Source organism: Odocoileus virginianus, chromosome 20 (genome assembly GCF_023699985.2).
Source record: "Odocoileus virginianus isolate 20LAN1187 ecotype Illinois chromosome 20, Ovbor_1.2, whole genome shotgun sequence".
Taxonomy (NCBI): domain Eukaryota; kingdom Metazoa; phylum Chordata; class Mammalia; order Artiodactyla; family Cervidae; genus Odocoileus; species Odocoileus virginianus.
The window spans coordinates 5,744,907-5,763,099 of record NC_069693.1 but is presented as its reverse complement, the minus strand read 5'-3'; the positions used below and the strand labels follow the sequence as shown (position 1 = coordinate 5,763,099).

Below are 18,193 nucleotides of genomic sequence, written 5' to 3'. Positions count from 1 at the left end.
TGAATAGACATTTCTGCACTGAAGATTCACAAATAAGCCCATGAAAAGATGTTCCTGGCAGTTGCCAGGAGCTGGGAGGAGGGAGGAATGGGGAATGAGGAGGTTTTGTTTAATGGTTACAGTGTTTCTGTTTGGGAGGATGAAAAGCTCTGGACATGGACATAGTGGTGATGGTTACACAAGTTGTGAGTGTAATTCATACCACTGAATTAGACACAAATATGATTAAAATGGTAAACTGTATGTGATGCACATTTTGCCAAAATTTCAATGTGCTCACGATCATACAATCTGGGTTGAGCTGGACTCACTGGCCTTGTGGTCACCAGTCATTGGTCAGTGCATCAAGCTGAAGGGTCACCTGGGAAATGGGATGGCCAGGGCTTGCTATCTCTGTGGGGTATCTTCAATAAGTGTTCCCAAAAGAGCAGCCTGATTTGTTCTTTTTATTTATTTTTTGATTTGTTCTTTTTAAAAAATTACTTGTTTATTTATTTTGTTCTTCTTTTATATGATTTTTAAAAGATACTTAGCTGTGCTGGGTCTTTGCAGCATGCAAATTCTTAGTTGTGGCATGTGGCATCTAGTTCCTTCACCAGGGATCAAAGCTGGACCCCCTGCATTGGGAGCTCAGAATGGAGTCTTAGCCACTGGACCACCAGGGAATTCCCAGTGTAACTTTATATTTTAACATACTGGCTGTAGACCAATCTTATTACTCGTCTGTAGAAACAAAAAATCTTTGCTTCTCTCATCTATTTGTTTCTTCAGGAGACCTTTAGAATAATTGGGTCAATTCCTTTAAAAAATAATCTCAGTGGGATTTTGACTGAATTTGCATTAAAACCACAATAGAATTTGGATAGAATTAACATCAGCGCAACATTCAGACTACTTATCCAGGAAAATAATTAGTCTCTCAAGTATTCAAGGACTCCTTAAAAGATGTATTTGGGCCTTAGGGGTACGGAATTGGATTACTCATAATCTCTGATCATTGGCACACACTACTGTTACGTGTGCCAATTATTAAGCTATTATCTCTTGGATTCAAATTCGCTCCCTTGTGAATCTGGGACTCGGACTCTGAAAACCACACTTTTTCTTTGCCAACAGGCTGTGTTCAATTCTGTCAGTAGGGGGCACCAAAGGGACTGAAGGAAGCCGAGAGACTGGGCTCTTCCGGTTTGCTCTCTGCTTATTTCCTTCTCATCGGTTATCACCCAGCATAGCTTATTTATCCCAACTGAGGCATTTCCTTCCTGCAGCAGCTGCTAAGTCTAGTTTGCAGTTTTTCCAAATCTTGCGCACCCTGAGAAATGCCAGTACCATTTTAGTATGCTTTCAGAGAAGGCCCCAGTCCCTGCTGGTCTTCTAAGCTCAGATAACATCTGCACCAGTTGAGCACTCTCCCCTCCTCATTGTCCTCCTTGGATTTCATCTTCGGTGAGCCTCTCACCCAAGTGTTTAGTTTTCATAATTCTAACCCATATTCTGTTTTTTTCCTTCACCAGCGTTATTAGCTGCTTCTACTGTCACAAGTTATTACCACTATACCATAGGGCTCTCTTTTTGCCTTTTCAGTTTCCTAGTTACCAACTCTTTATACCTAAGTAATATTTCCTTAAATGGAATCAACTCTGTGAAAATAACCAGTGTGATTTCTGTCTCCTGAATATACCTTGGCTGACATCAATATTTGCAAGAGGAAGTGAATTCTTAAATTTGGTTTGGGAAATGGTTTAGTTTGTTCTTAGGATTTGAACATAGTGCTGAGCTCCTTGTCAAGAAATGGAATGCTAATATTCCACAGTCTGCAGTGGCATCATGGTAAATCATATATTAGCATCCATCTTGGCTGTTGTGAGGTTCCAACTGAAGTCTGTGACTTGAGGGATGAGTGGCTGCTGCAATGAACCATCAGGGCACTAATAATGGCCACAAGGAGAGTGGCATTCAGTGGCTACTTCTGAGTTCCCTGACATGCTTAATGAAAGAACATTATGAGCTCAGATCTTTGCAATATTGCTTCCTTTTTTTTTTTTGGCTGCAAAGCGTGTGGGATCTTAGTTCCCCAACCAGGGATGGAACCTGTACCACCTGAGCTGAGATCTTTAAACTCTCAGCTCCAATCACGTTCAGCGAACCAATCAGCTTCCGTGGAAACCCTAAAAGAATCTCACATTTCTTGTAAAGACAGGGTCAACATGGCTGAAAATCTAACACAAGCTGTAGCTGTATGGGTTCCAGAATTACATACCAAGTTGAATTAAAAATCTCGCTAAGTCTCTGGTAGGAAGGTTGGGGCGTTGATTGGGAAGGAGTGGAAGCCTGAGACTTACAATGAGAACATCTGATGGAACACAGATAAATTTTGAGACTTTTGAACTTTCTTTGTTCCCACTTCTCCACACGGGCTATCAATTCATTCTCGACTCCCCTTTCAAGCAGAACTCATCAGAAGAGTGTACCATCATCGACATCCCATCAGCTGAGGATCAAGTCAGAGTGAGCACAGATGCTGGTGCGTGGCATGTGCAGTTTTACTAGCTCTCTTTTGGTGCCAAACAGGAGACTGAATTCATGCCAGCATGAGGGGCCATTTATTGCTCAGGGGTTGGGCCCCCACGTTTTGGGGGAGTTCCCCCACCACTTCCTCCCCCCATTGTCCCAGTGGACCCCTCAAGTGGCAGGTTGCTGAGCTGATCGTGGAGGGAGCACATTTTCAAGTGTAGATAGTCCAGAGTGGCCACCTTCTCCCTGTAATGAGACAGTGGGCAGTTAGTGCTGGTGAGGCCAGAGGCCTTGGGGCTGAAGTGGAAGGTGGGGGTGACTCAGGCCCTCTCCCCAAGACCTCACCCTCCTCCCATGCCCTCAGCCTGCTTCCTCACTCCGGCTTCATCTTGTCCGTCAGCAGCAGGTTCTTGGCCCGCAAGGCTTCGTCTTGGGCCAGCCGAAGGGTGGAGCTCAGGGCCTCTGCCCTGACGTGTTTGGCCAAGGCCTGGCGCTCCAGCTCCTGGGGAGAGGAGCGTAGGCGCCGCTGGGCTTGCTGGACTGGGCTGGGGGTGGAGGGGGGATCTGGATTGCGAAGCGCAAGGGGTAGGGTCCCCTGGGCCCGCATCCCCCACCCCTGGAGTATCCCATCATGCCTTGAGCCTGAGGCTGATCCCAGCATCCCACAATGCACTGGGCCTTCCCGATTCCCTTGTGCACTAGACTTGTACCTGTCCCACCGTCTGTCCTCTATTGATTGCACTGGCCATCTTCTTCCCTGATAAGCACTAAATCAACATCTGTCACATTGTTCCTTACTGCCCACGAGCCATCATGCGTTTGATGTCTGGGGCCCCATCTCGCATCACGTGGTGACCGTCTACATCCCATAATTCACAAGACCCCACATCTCCTATCTATCAGGCCAGCCTCTCTATCACAATAATAGTCCTCAGTGCTCTGGTGCCCTGTATCCCACAATGCACCAGGCCCCAGGTCCTTTACTGCCTCATTTGTCCATCTCACCCAATACAACTCATATCCCATAATACACTAGATCGCTATGTTTCAGAATGTACACCAGCCTCAGATTCCACCTGCTACTGCGCCTGTGTCTGTGTGCAATGCCTCAGGAAGAGCTGTGCTTCCATTTCCCATACTGCGTTAGCTTACTCTGAGCTGTATTCACTGGTTCCCCGTCTGATCGCAATGATCCCATATAATGCATTGCCTCTCAAGTTTCATGGAAAATCAGGCTTATATTCCACGAAGCTATAGACTGGTGTCTGTCTTCTCTGTCCCACAGAGCACTAGATCCGGATTCCATGATGCTTTGGGACCAAGTCCATCACCCAAGCTTTCATAATGACTGACCTATGACTCACTAACCACCAAACTGATCTTGTTCCCCGATTCTGACATACCAGAGCCAAGTGTTCCCCCAACACCTGCTGCCCCCAGCTCACCCTCCCCATCCTGCCACACACCAGCAGTATCCTTGCGTCTGGGCCTCCCCTCCCCCTGCCCTGATCACAAACTGGCCCATGGTGGCCCATGGTCCTTGGTACCAGAATCTTCTTGTGTAGCCTCTGGCAGCTGGGGCAGGCAGGAGCCAGGCCTCTCTGCTTCACCTCGTCCACTAGCGGGGTCAGCGCTCGTTCCAGAAGCTGCTGCAAGGACTCCGTGGACAACTGCTGTCCCTGGCTGGGGGAGGGGTAGTCACCAGGTGAAAGAGGGCTCAGATCAGGATGGCCCAAGCCTACCTGCCCAGCCTTCACCCAGGCCACCTTCCCACCATGCACTGGGGCCAGACTACAGTGCATCAGGTGTACTTATAGCTTTCACCAGCTCGGGGAACTCCCACAGTGCCTGGGGGTTCCCACTCCGGACACCAGATGGCCCTCAGCGTGTCAAAAACTCACATTTCCCACAATGCCCTAGTTAAAATTGATCCCACATTGTATGGGAAGTGCCCCCACTGTTCCTAATACAGGATAAACATGGTCCTGTGCCTCTCCAATACCCCAAGGTCTCACACTTCCCTACAGTGCACTGGGCAACCCTGCCTCCCACCAGTACCACTGCCCAACCTTCCCACGATGCACTTGGAAATCCAGGATGCTCGAAACAAAGCAAGACTTTCTCATGTTCCGCAAGACACTGACTTCACCGTGTGGGGAAGGGAAGAAATGTGACTCCCCAGGTGCAGCAAGACTGGCCCATCCTATGACACATGGGGCTGCCCTGTCTCCCACAATGCATTTCCTTCTCCAGCCATGCTAAAGTCTCATCTCCTTCGATGCTTTGTCCTCAATATGACACAGAATGCACCTGGAGCCAGGCGCTGCCCCCTTACCTGGCACAGCGGGTACAGGAGCCTTGGGCTCCCCGATCCAGGTTCAGAGAGAGGTCAGACACTCTCCGAGAGCTCTGAAATTGCCGTCCAAGCTCCTCCAGAATTGGTTTCACTGGGCCCAGTCCCTCCAGTTCGCTCCTCAGTGAAGCCACAGACACTGCAGACCGCTCCACCCTGAGATGTGAGAATAAGCGGTGCAGTGAGGTCACCTCTGAAAGTATACAGGTGTCCTCTGATTTCTAAAAGGTTACTTTATCCCAGTCCATTTTTTGGAAAGACCTACATTAGTACCTGTTTTCACTAACCAAAAGAAATCAGAAAAGGATTTTTGCTTTTATGAAAAAAGCACAAAACATTTGTTTTGTAGCAAGCTCTTGTTGTTGTTCATTTGCTATGTTGCATCCGACTCTTTGCAACCCATTGATTGCAGCAGGCCAGGTTTGTTTGTCTTTCACTGTCTCCTGGAGTTTGCTCATAGTCATGTCCCTTGATTCGGTGATGCCATCCAACCATTTCATCCTCTGTCATCCCCTTCTCCTCCTGCCCTCAATCCTTCCCAGCATCAGGGTCGTTTCCAATGTGTCGGCTCCTCTCCAATGTGTCAGCTCTTCGCACCAGGCGGCCAAAGTACTGGAGCTTCAGCTTCAGCATCAGTCTTTCCAATGAATATTCAGGGTTGATTTGGTCCAAGGGACTCTCAAGAGTCTTCTCCAATACCACAGTTGGAAAGCATCAGTTCTTCCGCACTCAGCCTGCTTTTACAGAAGCAGGACACATTGCAAGCAGTGGGAGTGGAGCCACCAAGCTCCTCCTCTGAGAACTACACTCAGTATCTCGACATCAAGCCACCATAGCTTTGAACTGTGTTCTGTGGGCATCTGTGCTTTACCTCAATTTATTTTGTGCATCTGTTGGCAAGATGTATTCTAAGGGAGTTGTCTCTTCACTTTATGCTATTTTGGCTTACCAAAGGTTTCACAGGAACCGCTCTACTTTCATATAACAGGGTGAAGGCCCAACAAGGCTCCACCCAAGATTAGCCCAGCACCTCTGCCTCCATACAGTTTGCAATACCTCGCCACACGCACAGCCTTTGCTCTGACTGGTCCATCTTTTTTTTTTTTTTTCCCCCTTTTATTTCGGGAATGCCTCTCTTCGTTCTCTGTTTGCTCTGTTCCCATTTGCCTCCCCTTGCCCTTTGTTTTTTCCCCCTTGCCCTTTTAAGGTACAGTGAAAGTGAAACTCGCTCAGTCGTGTCTGACTCTTTGCGACCCCATGAGCTATACAGTCCATGGAATTCTCCAGGCCAGAATACTGGAGTGGGTTGCCATTTCCTTCGCCGGGGATCTTCCCAACCCAGGGATCGAACATTGCAGGCGGATTCTGTCCCAGCTCAGCTCCCAGAGAAGCCCCTCTTTTGTAGTGGCTCCGCCCCTCAGTCCTTAGGTAGAAAGCACCTCTCCCTCCTCTCTAATTGGGGCCCCCACCTGTCAGTATTACAGTCTCCACCCGATTGGCTCCAGCTGATTGGCCCTTCACTCAAGGCTCCGCCCTCCCACGTTCCCACAGTGCTCCCGGATGGGCCTTTACATGGTGCACAGCTCGTCCGCCCGGCCCCGCAGCTCCTGCAGGCCCCGCGCGGTCTGCGCCTGTTCGCGCTGCGCCCGCTCCCACTGGCCCAGGAAGCCGTCGAGCCTGCCACCCAGACCCCCAAGCAGCCGTAGGGCCTCCTGCACGGCTCCCTCCTCCTGATGCCACCGGGCGGTCAGCGAAGACACCTCCCTCCTGCAGGGGCAGAGGTAAGGAACCCGTCAGGGCTAAGTTTGGACACGCCCCGGTCCGCCCGGCCAGGGGCTCCGGACCCACCGAGTCCCCTAATTCTCCCGTCCTGTTCATGTCTTGGAATCCTCTCACGTCCCCCAGAACCCGGCCCGGAAAGAATCCCCTTGTCAGATATCCTGGCTTTCTCTCGGCCTGCCTCCCAGCCCTGCATCAACTGCTCCAGACACTGCCTCCTCAAGATACCACTCGCCCCAACCCTGTCCCCCTGAGTTTGGAGCCACCTGCCACCTCCCCAAACTTCGCCCACCTCATTTTCACGGGCCTCCCGGCCTCCCCGCCACCAGTCCTATACTCTACTCACTTCTTCGAAGTCCTGCCCTTCCGGGTCATTGCCCCAGAACACTCCTTCCTAGGCTATTCGAGGCTCCACCCCCCGGGCCCATCTCGAGATCCCACTCACCTCAGCTCCTCCAGGCCGGCAGAGACCTTCTGCAACTCTTGCTCGCTCACGATGGGGCCCTCCCCTGGCCGGGGCCCCATTCCCCAGCCGCCTGAGGCCAGGCCTCGCGGTCGCGGGGGTTCGTCGGGGCTCCCGGGTGGACCGGAGCAGCCTGAGGGCTGGGTGGCGGGGCCCAGGCCGTGCCTGGAGAGGCCAGCCTCCAGCTTCTGCTCCAGCTCCTGTAGCTCTGCCTCCTGCCTCCTTGGAGTCTCATCCTGCAGTTGCTGCTGGAGGTAGCGCAGCTTCTCCTGGGCGGGGAAGGCAGGCAGGGTTAGCGTGAGCATCCTGCCCCTTGCCTCCCACCACTGCCACCTCCACCTCCACCCCCATCCCCAGATGCGCCCAATGAGTTCCTGACACTAGAAAGTAAATGGATGTGGGGACACGATTAGGGGGGGAAGTTCCTTTAGAGGCCCAGCTGGAGTCTCAACTCACCTTAACCTCTAAATGCCCGCCTCTCTGTCTCCATCTAGCCCTCCACCCCAACTCTAATCCTCAATAGGCCTCAAACTCCAGTCCCTCCTGTTTAGGTAGAACAACTGAAGCTTTTCCAACATTCTGTTGGGAAATCAGTGGGCGGGTGGGCAGGACAGGCATTCCCACTCCAAGTCTGACATGAATTCCTCTCCCTGGGACCTGAATATGACTGAGTGGAGAAGTATGACCATGAACACGAAGGGGCAGGGTGGTGGTGGTAAAGGTGGTTGGCAGGGCGGGAAGTCCTACCCGAAGTCCACCTTGAGTATCTCATGTACTTGAGTAACTTCCTCGAACCCTTAGACCCCTCCGCCTTACCTCCAGCAGGGCAGAGTTCTGCTTCAGGACGTTGGTTTTTATTTCAGCATCTTCCACCGACCGGGTCACCTTCCGGCAGTTCTCCTGGGTCAGGATACCAGGGCAGGGGCCCTGCCTTCCCATTCCAGTTCCGTCTCCCAACCCTTATCCTCGTTATTTTCCATGCAGGCCCCACCCCACCTCAGCCGAGACATGCCCACTTCTTCCGCAAGGACTGCCTCTGCCCTTGGTTCCCTTGGCTCACTTGGATAAAGGGCGGGTTCTTCCTAGGACCTCTCCCATGCTCCCTGTCTGCTTGCCCCCATCTCTCTCCTGTCGATCACTCTACTCCCCATTTCCTCTCACCCTCCTTCCTACTCCTGCTTCCTTCTTTCCGCCCCACTCCTGCCCCTCGGCGGCTCACCTTGAGTTGACTACAGTACCCTTCTAGTTCTTCCGCCTCTTGCCGCCTTCTCTCTAAATTCTCACTCAGCACAGAACACTCACTCTGGAGCATGGAAGGGAGGAGGGGTTAGCCAGGGCCTCCAGGGGACACCCCAGGGGAAGGGGGGGAGAGGTGGGAACATCGCTTTCCCTTCTGAGCCTCAGTCTCCCCCAACTGGGCTATGGGTGCATTGAGCTGGAGAAGAAGGGGAACGTGGCCCCGGAAGTAGAGGAGGCGTTGACAGGGAACGGAGTGGTCCTCACACCTGCAGCGTCTGCACGTGCTGGTTAACCCGGGTGGTCTTCTCCTTCAAGCTGGTGATGGAATCTTTGGCACGCACCAATCCACTGTTGACCCCACTCTAGGGAAGAACGGGAGACAGCCAGGGGTCAGTGGGTGTAGGGGAGCAAACCCCAACCCCAAAAGAAAGTCTTAAAACTGCCTTTACACCTTGATTCTGCCCTGGAATAGCTGGTGGAATTGGGGGCCAGGGCTGCGCCTCTTTGATTCTTGGTGTTCTTGCTCCATTAAGCCAGGGGGCAGACTCTTTTTCTGCTTAGTGGATGGGAAGAAAAATAAGTAGGATCCAGGAGGGAGTGGGGGGTGGGGGGTTGCTCAAACTTGTGGGAGAAGGAGGATGTTCTTAACGTGAGATAAATGCCTTTGGGTCCAGAGACATAAATAAGATAAACTGTTAAAACACATGCCCTGTCTTTCTCTCCAGGCAGTGGAGGATTCTAAAGATAACCCACTTTCCAAATATAAGCACTCACTATGCACCAAGTCATGCACTTACCCACGTTTTCCCTTTTATTCCCCACAACTGCACCTCTTGAGGTTATTTTGGCCCATTTTGCAAGGGAGGCAAATGAGGCTCAGAGAGGGGATGTCCTTTGTATTCCCAGGTACATGGTACGTGAGGTGCCCTTGTCAGAATTTATTCTCAGAACCAGAACCATTGTTTTAAACCATGATGCCATGTGGCTGCTGATCATAGATAGCTACCTCATGTTATCATAAAATGCTTTGTGACCCCTGTCAAAAAAAACAGCTCAGGAAGGCTGCATGTGACAGGATCTCCACTCTCCTGTCTTCCATATTTATAGAAGAGTTAGCCTGGCACATGACTGCCCAGCCAAAGACTACATTTCCCAGGTGCCCTTGCAGCTGGGCATGCCCATGTGACTAAGTTCTGGCCAATGGAATATGAGTGGGAATAATGTAGGCAATTTCCAATTCATGCCTTTAATAAAGGAAAGTAGGGAACATACCTCCCTTTCTCTATGATGTTGATGGCTAAAGCCAGAGCAGCCATCTTGGACCATGAGATGGAGGACACAAGATAAAAGAATATTGAATTCTCAACCCTGTGAAGCTGCCATACTCAATTCCAACCACTTTTGAATACTTTACATGTGAGAAGGAGAACATTTTCCACCTTGTTTAAACTATGCTACTTTTGGGACTTCCCTGGTGCTCCAGTGGCTAAGACTCTGTTCTCCCAATGCAGGGGGCCTGAGTTTGATCCCTGGTCAGGGGAGTAAGATCCTCCATGCTGCAACTAAGAGTTGTATAAACACATGCCACAACTAAAAATAGCCTGAGTACAGTAACTAAAGACCCCACATGTCACAAGGAAGACCCAGTGCAGCCAAATAAATATTTTAAAAAACCAACACTGCTACTTTGTGTCTTTTATGTTACAGCAGCCAAACTTGTGACTTAATAACTGAGTCTCTAGAACCCTGGGGCCTCTAACCTGCTTCATTGGAAGAGACCTGCTATACTTGAGATGTTTATGTCAGCAATAAACTATCCTGCTTCAACCAGATATTTTGGGTTTCTTTCACAGCTGCTTAAGTAATACACAAAGAGAAAAGAGAACAAGCTTCCTCCATTGTAAAATGGGAACAACTTCACATTTCTTGCACAACTGCTCTGGATAAATACCGTGATAAATACTGTATTAAGGTGATATCAGCAAAATGGAGTTGGAAACCCCCAAATTACACCCCTCAATGAAAACAATGAAAAAAAGTGACCAAAACTGACTCAAGTCATTGAGAAGATAACAACAATCATAAATATATATGCACCTAATAGAGCTTCAAAGCACATGGATCAAAAACTAACAGAATTGGGAATTCCCTGGCAGTCCAGGGGCTAGGACTCAGTGCTTTTACTGCTGAGGGTCCAGATTCAATCCCTGGGTCAGGGAACTAAGATGCCGCATGCAGCGTGGCACAGCGCCCCCCTCCCCTCCCCATCCCCCAATAAAGAATGAATTGAAAACTAGAAAGTAGATCAGCAAGGAGATAGAAGACTTGAACATTATAAATCAACCAAACCTAACAGACATCTGTAGAACATAACACGCAAGAGCAGAATACACATCCCTCTCAAGTGGAATGAAACATTCTTCATGTGGTCAAGGACAGACCCTAAAGGATATAAAAACAAAGTGTGCTTTCCGACCTCAAAGACCTCAGTAGAATGAAATTAGGAATAAAATGCAGAAGGAAATTTGAGGAACTCACAAATATTGATATGGAAATTAAACAACACACTCATAAATAATCAATGGGTGGAAGAAGAATCACAAGAGAAATTATACTTTGGAATGAGAGAAAATGAAGAAAGATTAGAATGGAGAAAATGAAACAATAGAACAGGAGAGAAAAATCAGCAAACTGGAAGTTGTTTTTAAAAGATCGACAAAATTGCCAAATTCTTAGCTAGACTAACTATGAAAAAGAGGAAGAATACTCAAATCACTAAAATCAGGAAGGAAAAAGGGGACATTACTACCAGTCTTATGGTAAGAGAAAGGATTGCAAGTGAATTCTATGAACAATTGGATGCCATCAAATTTGATAACCTAGATGAAATGGAAAAAATCTTTGCAAAACACTAACTGGAGAAGAGATAGGACATCTGAATAGCCCTATAACAAGTAAAGAGTTTGAGTTAGTAATTTTAAAACTTCCAACAAAAAAAGCCCAGATGACTTCACTGGTGAATTCTACCAATCTTTTTTTTTTTTTTTAAAGAGTTGCTGCCAATTTATCTCAAACACTTCACCATAAAAACAGAAGAGGAGGGAACTAACTTATTCTATGAAGCCAATGTTACCCTGATACCAAAACCAAAGACATCACCAGATAGTAAAACTACAGACCAATATCCCTTCTGAAAACAGCCACAAAAATTGCAACAAAATCCAGCAGCATATAAAAAGGATTATGTGCATGTGTGGTTAGTCACGCCTGACTGTTTGCGACCCCATGGACTGTAGCCTACCAGGCTCCTCTGTCCATTAGATTCTCCAGGTAGGAATACTGGAGTGGGTTGCCATGCCCTCCTCTAGGGAATCTTCCCAACCCAGGGACTGAATCCGAGTTTCCTGCAATCCAGGCAGATTCTTTACCCACTGAGTCACCTGGGAAGCCTTTAAAAAAAAAAAAAAAAGGGATTATACATTACACCATATATAATTTACCCCAGGCATGCAAAATTGTTTCAACATGAAGATTAACTCATGTAACATATCATATTAGTAAAATACAAGGTGAGGGTGGAATACAATCATGTCAATGAATACAGAAATAGCTTTTGACAAAATCCAATACCTTTTCATGATAAAAACACTCAACAACAACAACAACAAAAAAAAAACACTCAACAAACTAAAAGTACAAGGGAACTTCCTCATCCTGGTAAAAAGCACCTACAAAAAAAATAATTAAAAACAATGAAACTGACAACAAAGCCATGATGGTTTTAAATACACCCATAAGTTTTTTGAGACTGTTTCCAAATGTAGTGCCTTACTCCCTCACTTGAGTGTTGGCTGGACCTAGTAACTCATACCCAGTAAATAGCATAAGTCAGAGTGATGGTATGTGACTTAAGAAACTAGTTCACGAAAGGAACTGTGGCTTCCTTCTTGCTCTGTCTGGCTCTGGAGGATGATAACTGCCAGGCCGTAAGCAGCTCCTTCTGGAGAGGCCCATGTGGAAAGAAACTGAGGCCACCAACCGGGAGTATATGAGTGCGCCATCTTGAAAGCACCCCCTCCATCCCCAGTCAAACCTTCAGATGACTCTGTGTGCTTAGTCGCTCAGTTGGGTCCAACTCTTTGTGACCCCATGGAATGTAGCCCACCAGACTCCTCGTCCATGGGATTTTCCCTCCAGGCAAGAATACTGGAGTGGGGTGCCATTTCCTCCTCCAGGGGATCTTCCCAACCCAGGGATCAAGCCCATGTCTCTTGTTATCTCCTGTGTTGGCAAGTGGATTCTTTACCACTGGTGCCACCTGGGAAGCCATCAGATGACTATGGCCCCTGCCAAAATCTCTTTTTTTTAATTTTTTAAAAAATATTTTTTGGCGGAGCGGCATGTGGGATCTTAGTTCCCTGACTGGGGATGAAACTCGCGCCCCCTGCAGTGAAAGCATGAGGTCTTAAATACTAACATGCTAAGGAAGTCCCACCCTGCCAAAATCTTGACTGCAACCCTAAGCCAGGAGCACCCAACTAAACCACTCCAGATTTGTTGTTTTAAGGTCATGGATCGTTTGTTTCACTGCAGTCACTAACAGATACACAGAATGATATTTTAGAACTGAAGACCCACAAAGTCTTGGACTTCCTGTAGGTAGAGGTTCTGGAAAACTAGGAGAGCAGGTCCTGGGGTCAACTCAGTTCTCCCACTTACTAGCTGTAAGGCCTCAGGGAGGGGACTTCACATCTCTAAGCCTCTGTTTCTCTCCTTGTAAAACGGGGAAGGACTAATGACTACCTTCACGGGGCTGCTGTTGGGAAGAGTACAGGCTGACCCAGAAAGGCCGCTGGTCAACACATGGGAAAAGAGAAAGGGCACTGGAGAAAAGCTGGGGTCACTGGAGGTGAGTTTTAGCTTCTCTGAGAGCAGATTTGGGAAACTGAAGGCTGAGCCTGTCAGCTTTGGCTGGAAAATGAAATGGTGGAGGTGCATGCATACCTGCTCTGTTGCTGCAGTGGCGTCTGCCTCTTTGCCACCCCATGGACCATAGCCCACCAGGCTGCTCTGTCTATGGGGATTCTCTAGGCAAGAATACTGGAGTGGGTTGCCATGCCCTCCTTCAGGGGATCTTCCCGACCCAGGGATGGAACCCGCATCTCCCGCATTGTAGGTGGCTTCTTTACCACTGGGGAAGCCCCACGGTGGAGGTGGGCAGCAGCCAGATCTGGAGATAAACCCCTCCTCCTTGGCCACCCACACGCCACGCAGCTGGGCAGTCCAATTCCCCATTCCAAGCCTGCCTCAGTTTCCTTTCTTGTCCAATGGGAATGATGATACCTTGGCAGATGGTGGTGAGGAAGGATTAACAAGATGTTAGGATCCATAAGGCAAGCTCCATGATTAGTGTCAGCATCATTAAAAGTAACGACAATTGGAAAAAAAGAAAAAAAAAAGTAACAACAATAGGACATGACCTACCAAGAAGGGGCTTAGCACTGAGATTGCATAGCCGCCTCAGGGAGGTCTGCAGGCAGCAGGACAAATAGGAAGCAAGGCTGCAAAGATCTAATCTGTCCATTTCTGCACAGAGGCACCAACATTTCCTAAAAGAAATACCACCTCCTCAGTTGCATCCTGTGGCCTCATAAAGATGTCAGAGCTTAAGCTATGAACTAGGAACTTCCCTGGCAGTCCAGCGGTGAGAACTCGGTCTCTCACTGCTATTGGCTCAAGTTTGATCCCTGGCTAGGAAACTAAAAACCCACAAGCTGCACTGGCATGGCCAAAAAAACAACAAAAAGGAAAACACGAACCAAAGCTGTCTACTTCACCATCTTCCGACCCTCCGTCCACTCTGGGAATTGCCATTCTCTCCCCGGGGGTCTCCATCACTCAGGGCTGTCTTCCTCTTCTGTCCGGTTCTCTGTCCCACTTCTCTCTATGGTGTCCGTTCCTTCTTTCTCTAGGCCTCTGCCCTCCTCCTCTGTCTCTGGTTTTCTGTCTCCTCCTCAGTTGGTCTCTGGCCCCCTCCCTAGGTCCAAGTCCTCCTCTCCCGGGGTCCCTGTCCCCCCCGCCCCAGATCTTGGTCCTCCTTGATCTCTGGGTTTCTGCCCCCTCCTCTCAGTCCATCTCCAGCTTTCTCTCCTGATACAGCTCTGATGCTGTGTGCCAATCCCTGTTACTGTCCTTCTTCACTGTTCTTGCCCCTAACCCAAGGTGCTGCCTGTCAGTAATTTTCTCCATTTTACGGAGAAGCCTTGTGGAGTCCGGGGCTCCCCCGCAGCCCCACAGTGAGCTCACAGCTGCAGCAGACCTTGATCTTGGCCGCCCAGGGCTCTTTCTCAGGCATCACAGTCCTCTGGGGGATGTGACTCAGAAATAGCTCCAGTGGGAGGTGGACCTCTGCAAGAGCTGCCTGAGCAATGCTGGCAGCGAGGGGGAGGAGATGCCTTCCAGGCCATCCATCCCAGCTGGACTCTGCCCACTCCCTCCTCTCGACCTGGTCCTCTTACCCGGGACCTTCGCCTGGCCTCCTCTCTGGCCTGTTTCTGGCCTCCTCTCTGGCCTTCGGTCTCTCCCCTCCAAACATCTCCCACCTGGGCCCAGAGGCATCTCCTAAGGAAAGAAAGCATCAGACCCACTAAACCTCTGGTCCTGGCCCTGCTTCTTACAAGCTCTCTGACCTTGCAGGGGGTCACTCCACCTGTCTCTGCCTCACTAATTATTTGTGTTTCTTCTTCAAATGGGTCATTATTCCCTTTCCTTGCAGAACTTCTCAGAGAGGAAAATGAGACCCCCTCCCTACCACAGGGATGTGGCACAGTGCCTGGCACATAGTAGGTGCTCAGTAAATGGGCACAGAGCCCAAACTCCAGTGTGGCTCATCTCCCCTTGCCCAGGAACACGCAATGGCTCCTTATTGCTCTCAGGAGAATGTCCACACTTCTCAGCCTCTGTGTTCTGTGTTCCAGCCCCTGCCAGCCTCACCTCTCCCACACACCACAATCGAGCCACAAGGGCCTGTTCCCCCCAGGGCTCCTTTCAACCCCTGTCCTTTTGTTTATGCTGTTCCAGCTAGGTGGAACACCCTTCCCTGTATTCCACCTTACTTATCTTCAAGATCCAACCTGGGAGTTGCCTCTTCCAGAGAGAAAGCCTTTCTTGACCATGGCCAGTTGGGCCAAGGCCTTGCTCTTCAGGGCTCCCACGGTGACTTCTACTGCCCCCATCAATGCGGGGTGCCTCCCCCGACCTGACTCCTAAACCTGGCCCCACTACTTAGAAGCTGTGTGACTTTGGGGGTGCTGTCTAACCTTCTAGAGCCTCAGTATCTTCATCTGTGAAGAGAGGATAACAACAACTAACCTGTATTCTGTGCATACGGCTGACTCTTGGGCTACACATTTTACATGAATGAGTTGCATTTCATTGTCATGACAACCTCATGAGGAGGGTGAAGTTCTCTACAGAACTCTATCTTAGGTGCTATTGTATTTCCCACTCCTAGACCAGCGCCTGACACATTTGTAGGTGTTTAAGAAATATTTCTTGAAAGAACATACACATGTGCCTCCATTTTACAGATGAAGAAACTGAGGCTCCGGAACACAGAAAGTGTTCAGTATCTGCTAATGAATCTTAGTATCATTATAACCAGGGTTATTGTAAGTGTGATTCTCAATGTCTGTGTCAAGCCTAGTTCAGAGCCTGGCCCAGGAGAAACCTGGCAAGGGGTGGAAGGTGATAGGGGAGTTAAAGGACCAAGGTATAGCATTGGTTAAAGAATCTGCCTGCAATGCAGGAGACACAGGAGACTTTGGTTCAATTCCTGAATCGGGAAGATCCCCTGGAGTTGGTCAGGCAACCCACTCCAGTATTCTTGCTTGGAGAATCCTGTCAACTGAGGAGCTTGGCGGGCTATAGTCCACAGGATTGCAAAGAGTTGGACACAACTAAGCATGCACACAGGTAGCATTCTATGCTCTAGTAAGAAATTCTCTAAATTTTCCTAGATTTTGCTCACCTTGCAGTTTTGTCACACCTTCTGAAGTGGTCCCCTCTGAGAACTCATCCTCATCCTTCAAAGCCCAGTGCCAACACCACCTCCTCCAGGAAGCTTTCCCTGATAACCTAGTCTGGTTTGAGGGGCCCTTTTCTGGGATTGCTGGTGTTACCTCCATCATGGAATTTATCATCCCATCTGTATCTGTCACTCCCACCAGACTGGGAGCTTCCCTGGAGCAGGGACCTGGCCCGATTCCCAGCTGTGACCCCAGCCTCACTCAGGGCATTTGGAAGTGACTGAATGAATGAAAGACCAACTTCCAGGCAACAGGCATCATTTACCCCCGATGGAGCAGATTCGTGGCTACCTGTCAGGGCCCTGTAGGGTGACCAGAACCTTCTCATTTCCAATCATGAAGACTGCCACCCCCCGATCCTCAGTTGTCTACCACCAGCGTGAGGACCCTGGTCTTCCCCAGCCCAGCCAGGGGTCCCTCACCAGTATTTCCATGATGTCTGGGTCATCTGGGACCCAGGGTGGGGTAGGGGAGGCAGGGGGCACGGGCAGTGCCAGTGAGCTGCTGTCTTCCGTGGTTGAGTCTGTCCCCGAGGAGTCGGTGGGCTCCATGGCCGCCAGGTTGAGCAGGGACACATTGGTGCAGGCTGAGGACCGTTTGAGGTTCAGGCACCAGTGCATCGGCTCATGGGACATCCGAGGCTCAACCCTGGGGTGGAGAAACGGGCAGTAGGGTCAGGGTGCGGCCCCAGCAGGGCACGGTTCCTCCTGCCTCCCTGCCTGCACATCCCCTAGTCCCTCTGACTCCATCCCCACTACCTTCTTCCTCTTACGTTCTTGAGTCCCCCTTGGCCACTGGCCCCCTGCCTGCCTCTCCTCTGCCCCGTCCTCTTCTTCCCCACCCCTTCCTCCAGCACCCACGGTGGGACTTGTGCTCTGTTGGAGGCAGCTCTGGGCGCTAGGACCCCGACAGGGTGCAACAGACCCACCCGTGGAACGACACAGCCTTCTTTTTCTTCGCGATCCCCTTGACTGGGCTGGTTACCCCCCCAGGAGTCTCGGGGACCAACTGGGAGCGGCTCTCGACCCCCGCGGGGGGGTCCCCAGCCTCATGGATCTCTTTGGACTGCCAGATTGTCTTCACCACCACGCTCGCCATGGCGTGTGGGGGGCCCGGCTCCCAGGGGCTCCCTCCTCCGAGACTGTCCACCTATTCTGACCACTGCCCCTCAAGGTCCCTGGTCCCCACAAGCCTGACTCATAAAGGACCCAACCACTGGGCTCCAGTAAGGTGGGGGGGTGGGGAGCACAGGGGTGGGAAACGTGACTTATCACCTTCCCCCAGGGGGGCTCAGTGAACTCTTCCTTGTCCGGGTTGCTAGTTCTGCCCTGATCTTTCCCCCACTTCAGAACCATAGTGAAACTGATTCATTCTGAACGGTGGACTAGCTCACTGTTTCTTGGGAGGGGTCCAAATTCCCTTTCCCTGAAAGTCTGTTTCAGCACTCTCCCCACCCACCCCCAGCCCCGCCATCCGCATTCAAACTTGATTCATCGTGCGGGACTTGTGCCCAGGGTCTGGCGGGGGGGAGAGGGGGGGATGGGGATTGGAAAGGAGGGTCGCTGGAGGATCTCACATTCTATGGGAGGTTGGAAGGGAACAGACAGACAAGCAGTAGAAACAAACTAAAAATAGCAGGTGTCCGAATGTGATATAAAGGGAATCAAAACCGGGTGACGGCAAAGTGGACATTTGTCCAAGCTCATCGATTTGTGCACCTGGGATCTGAGCCTCTTATTGTGTGAATTCTGTGGATTA

At 50.1% G+C, this 18,193-nt stretch overlaps 1 protein-coding gene across 12 annotated transcripts; it reads right to left on the bottom strand.

Annotated features, from left to right (window-relative positions):
* Positions 1-2,580: 2,580 nt before the first annotated feature.
* Positions 2,581-17,647, bottom strand: TSKS (testis specific serine kinase substrate). Of its 12 annotated transcripts, none has more exons than XM_070450494.1 (12): positions 17,364-17,646; positions 16,858-17,083; positions 8,800-8,901; positions 8,615-8,710; positions 8,329-8,412; positions 7,926-8,036; positions 7,092-7,378; positions 6,440-6,634; positions 4,850-5,023; positions 4,062-4,197; positions 2,860-3,059; positions 2,581-2,760 (listed from the first exon to the last, which is right to left on the bottom strand). In XM_070450494.1, the coding sequence occupies exons 1-12, from the start codon at positions 17,531-17,533 to the stop codon at positions 2,604-2,606; spliced, it is 1,938 nt and encodes a 645-aa protein (XP_070306595.1). In that variant the 5' UTR covers positions 17,534-17,646; the 3' UTR covers positions 2,581-2,603. The 12 variants fall into 12 exon arrangements, with proteins under 12 accessions (XP_070306595.1, XP_070306596.1, XP_070306599.1 ...); XM_070450495.1 differs by having other exon boundaries at positions 7,926-8,009; XM_070450498.1 differs by having other exon boundaries at positions 2,892-3,059; positions 17,364-17,645.
* Between the last annotated feature and the right edge of the window lie 546 nt (positions 17,648-18,193).

What these genes read in the sequence shown, in the direction of transcription:
- TSKS (XM_070450494.1), bottom strand. Translation starts at nt 17,533, where the DNA reads ATGGCGAGCGTGGTGGTGAAGACAATCTGGCAGTCCAAAGAGATCCAT. An exon ending in AGCACGTGCAGACGCTGCAG is followed by an intron (nt 8,413 to 8,614) that starts GTGTGAGGACCA and finishes TCCATGCTCCAG; the next exon opens with AGTGAGTGTTCTGTGCTGAG. An exon ending in GCCGGCCTGGAGGAGCTGAG is followed by an intron (nt 6,635 to 7,091) that starts GTGAGTGGGATC and finishes CTGCCCCTGCAG; the next exon opens with GAGGGAGGTGTCTTCGCTGA.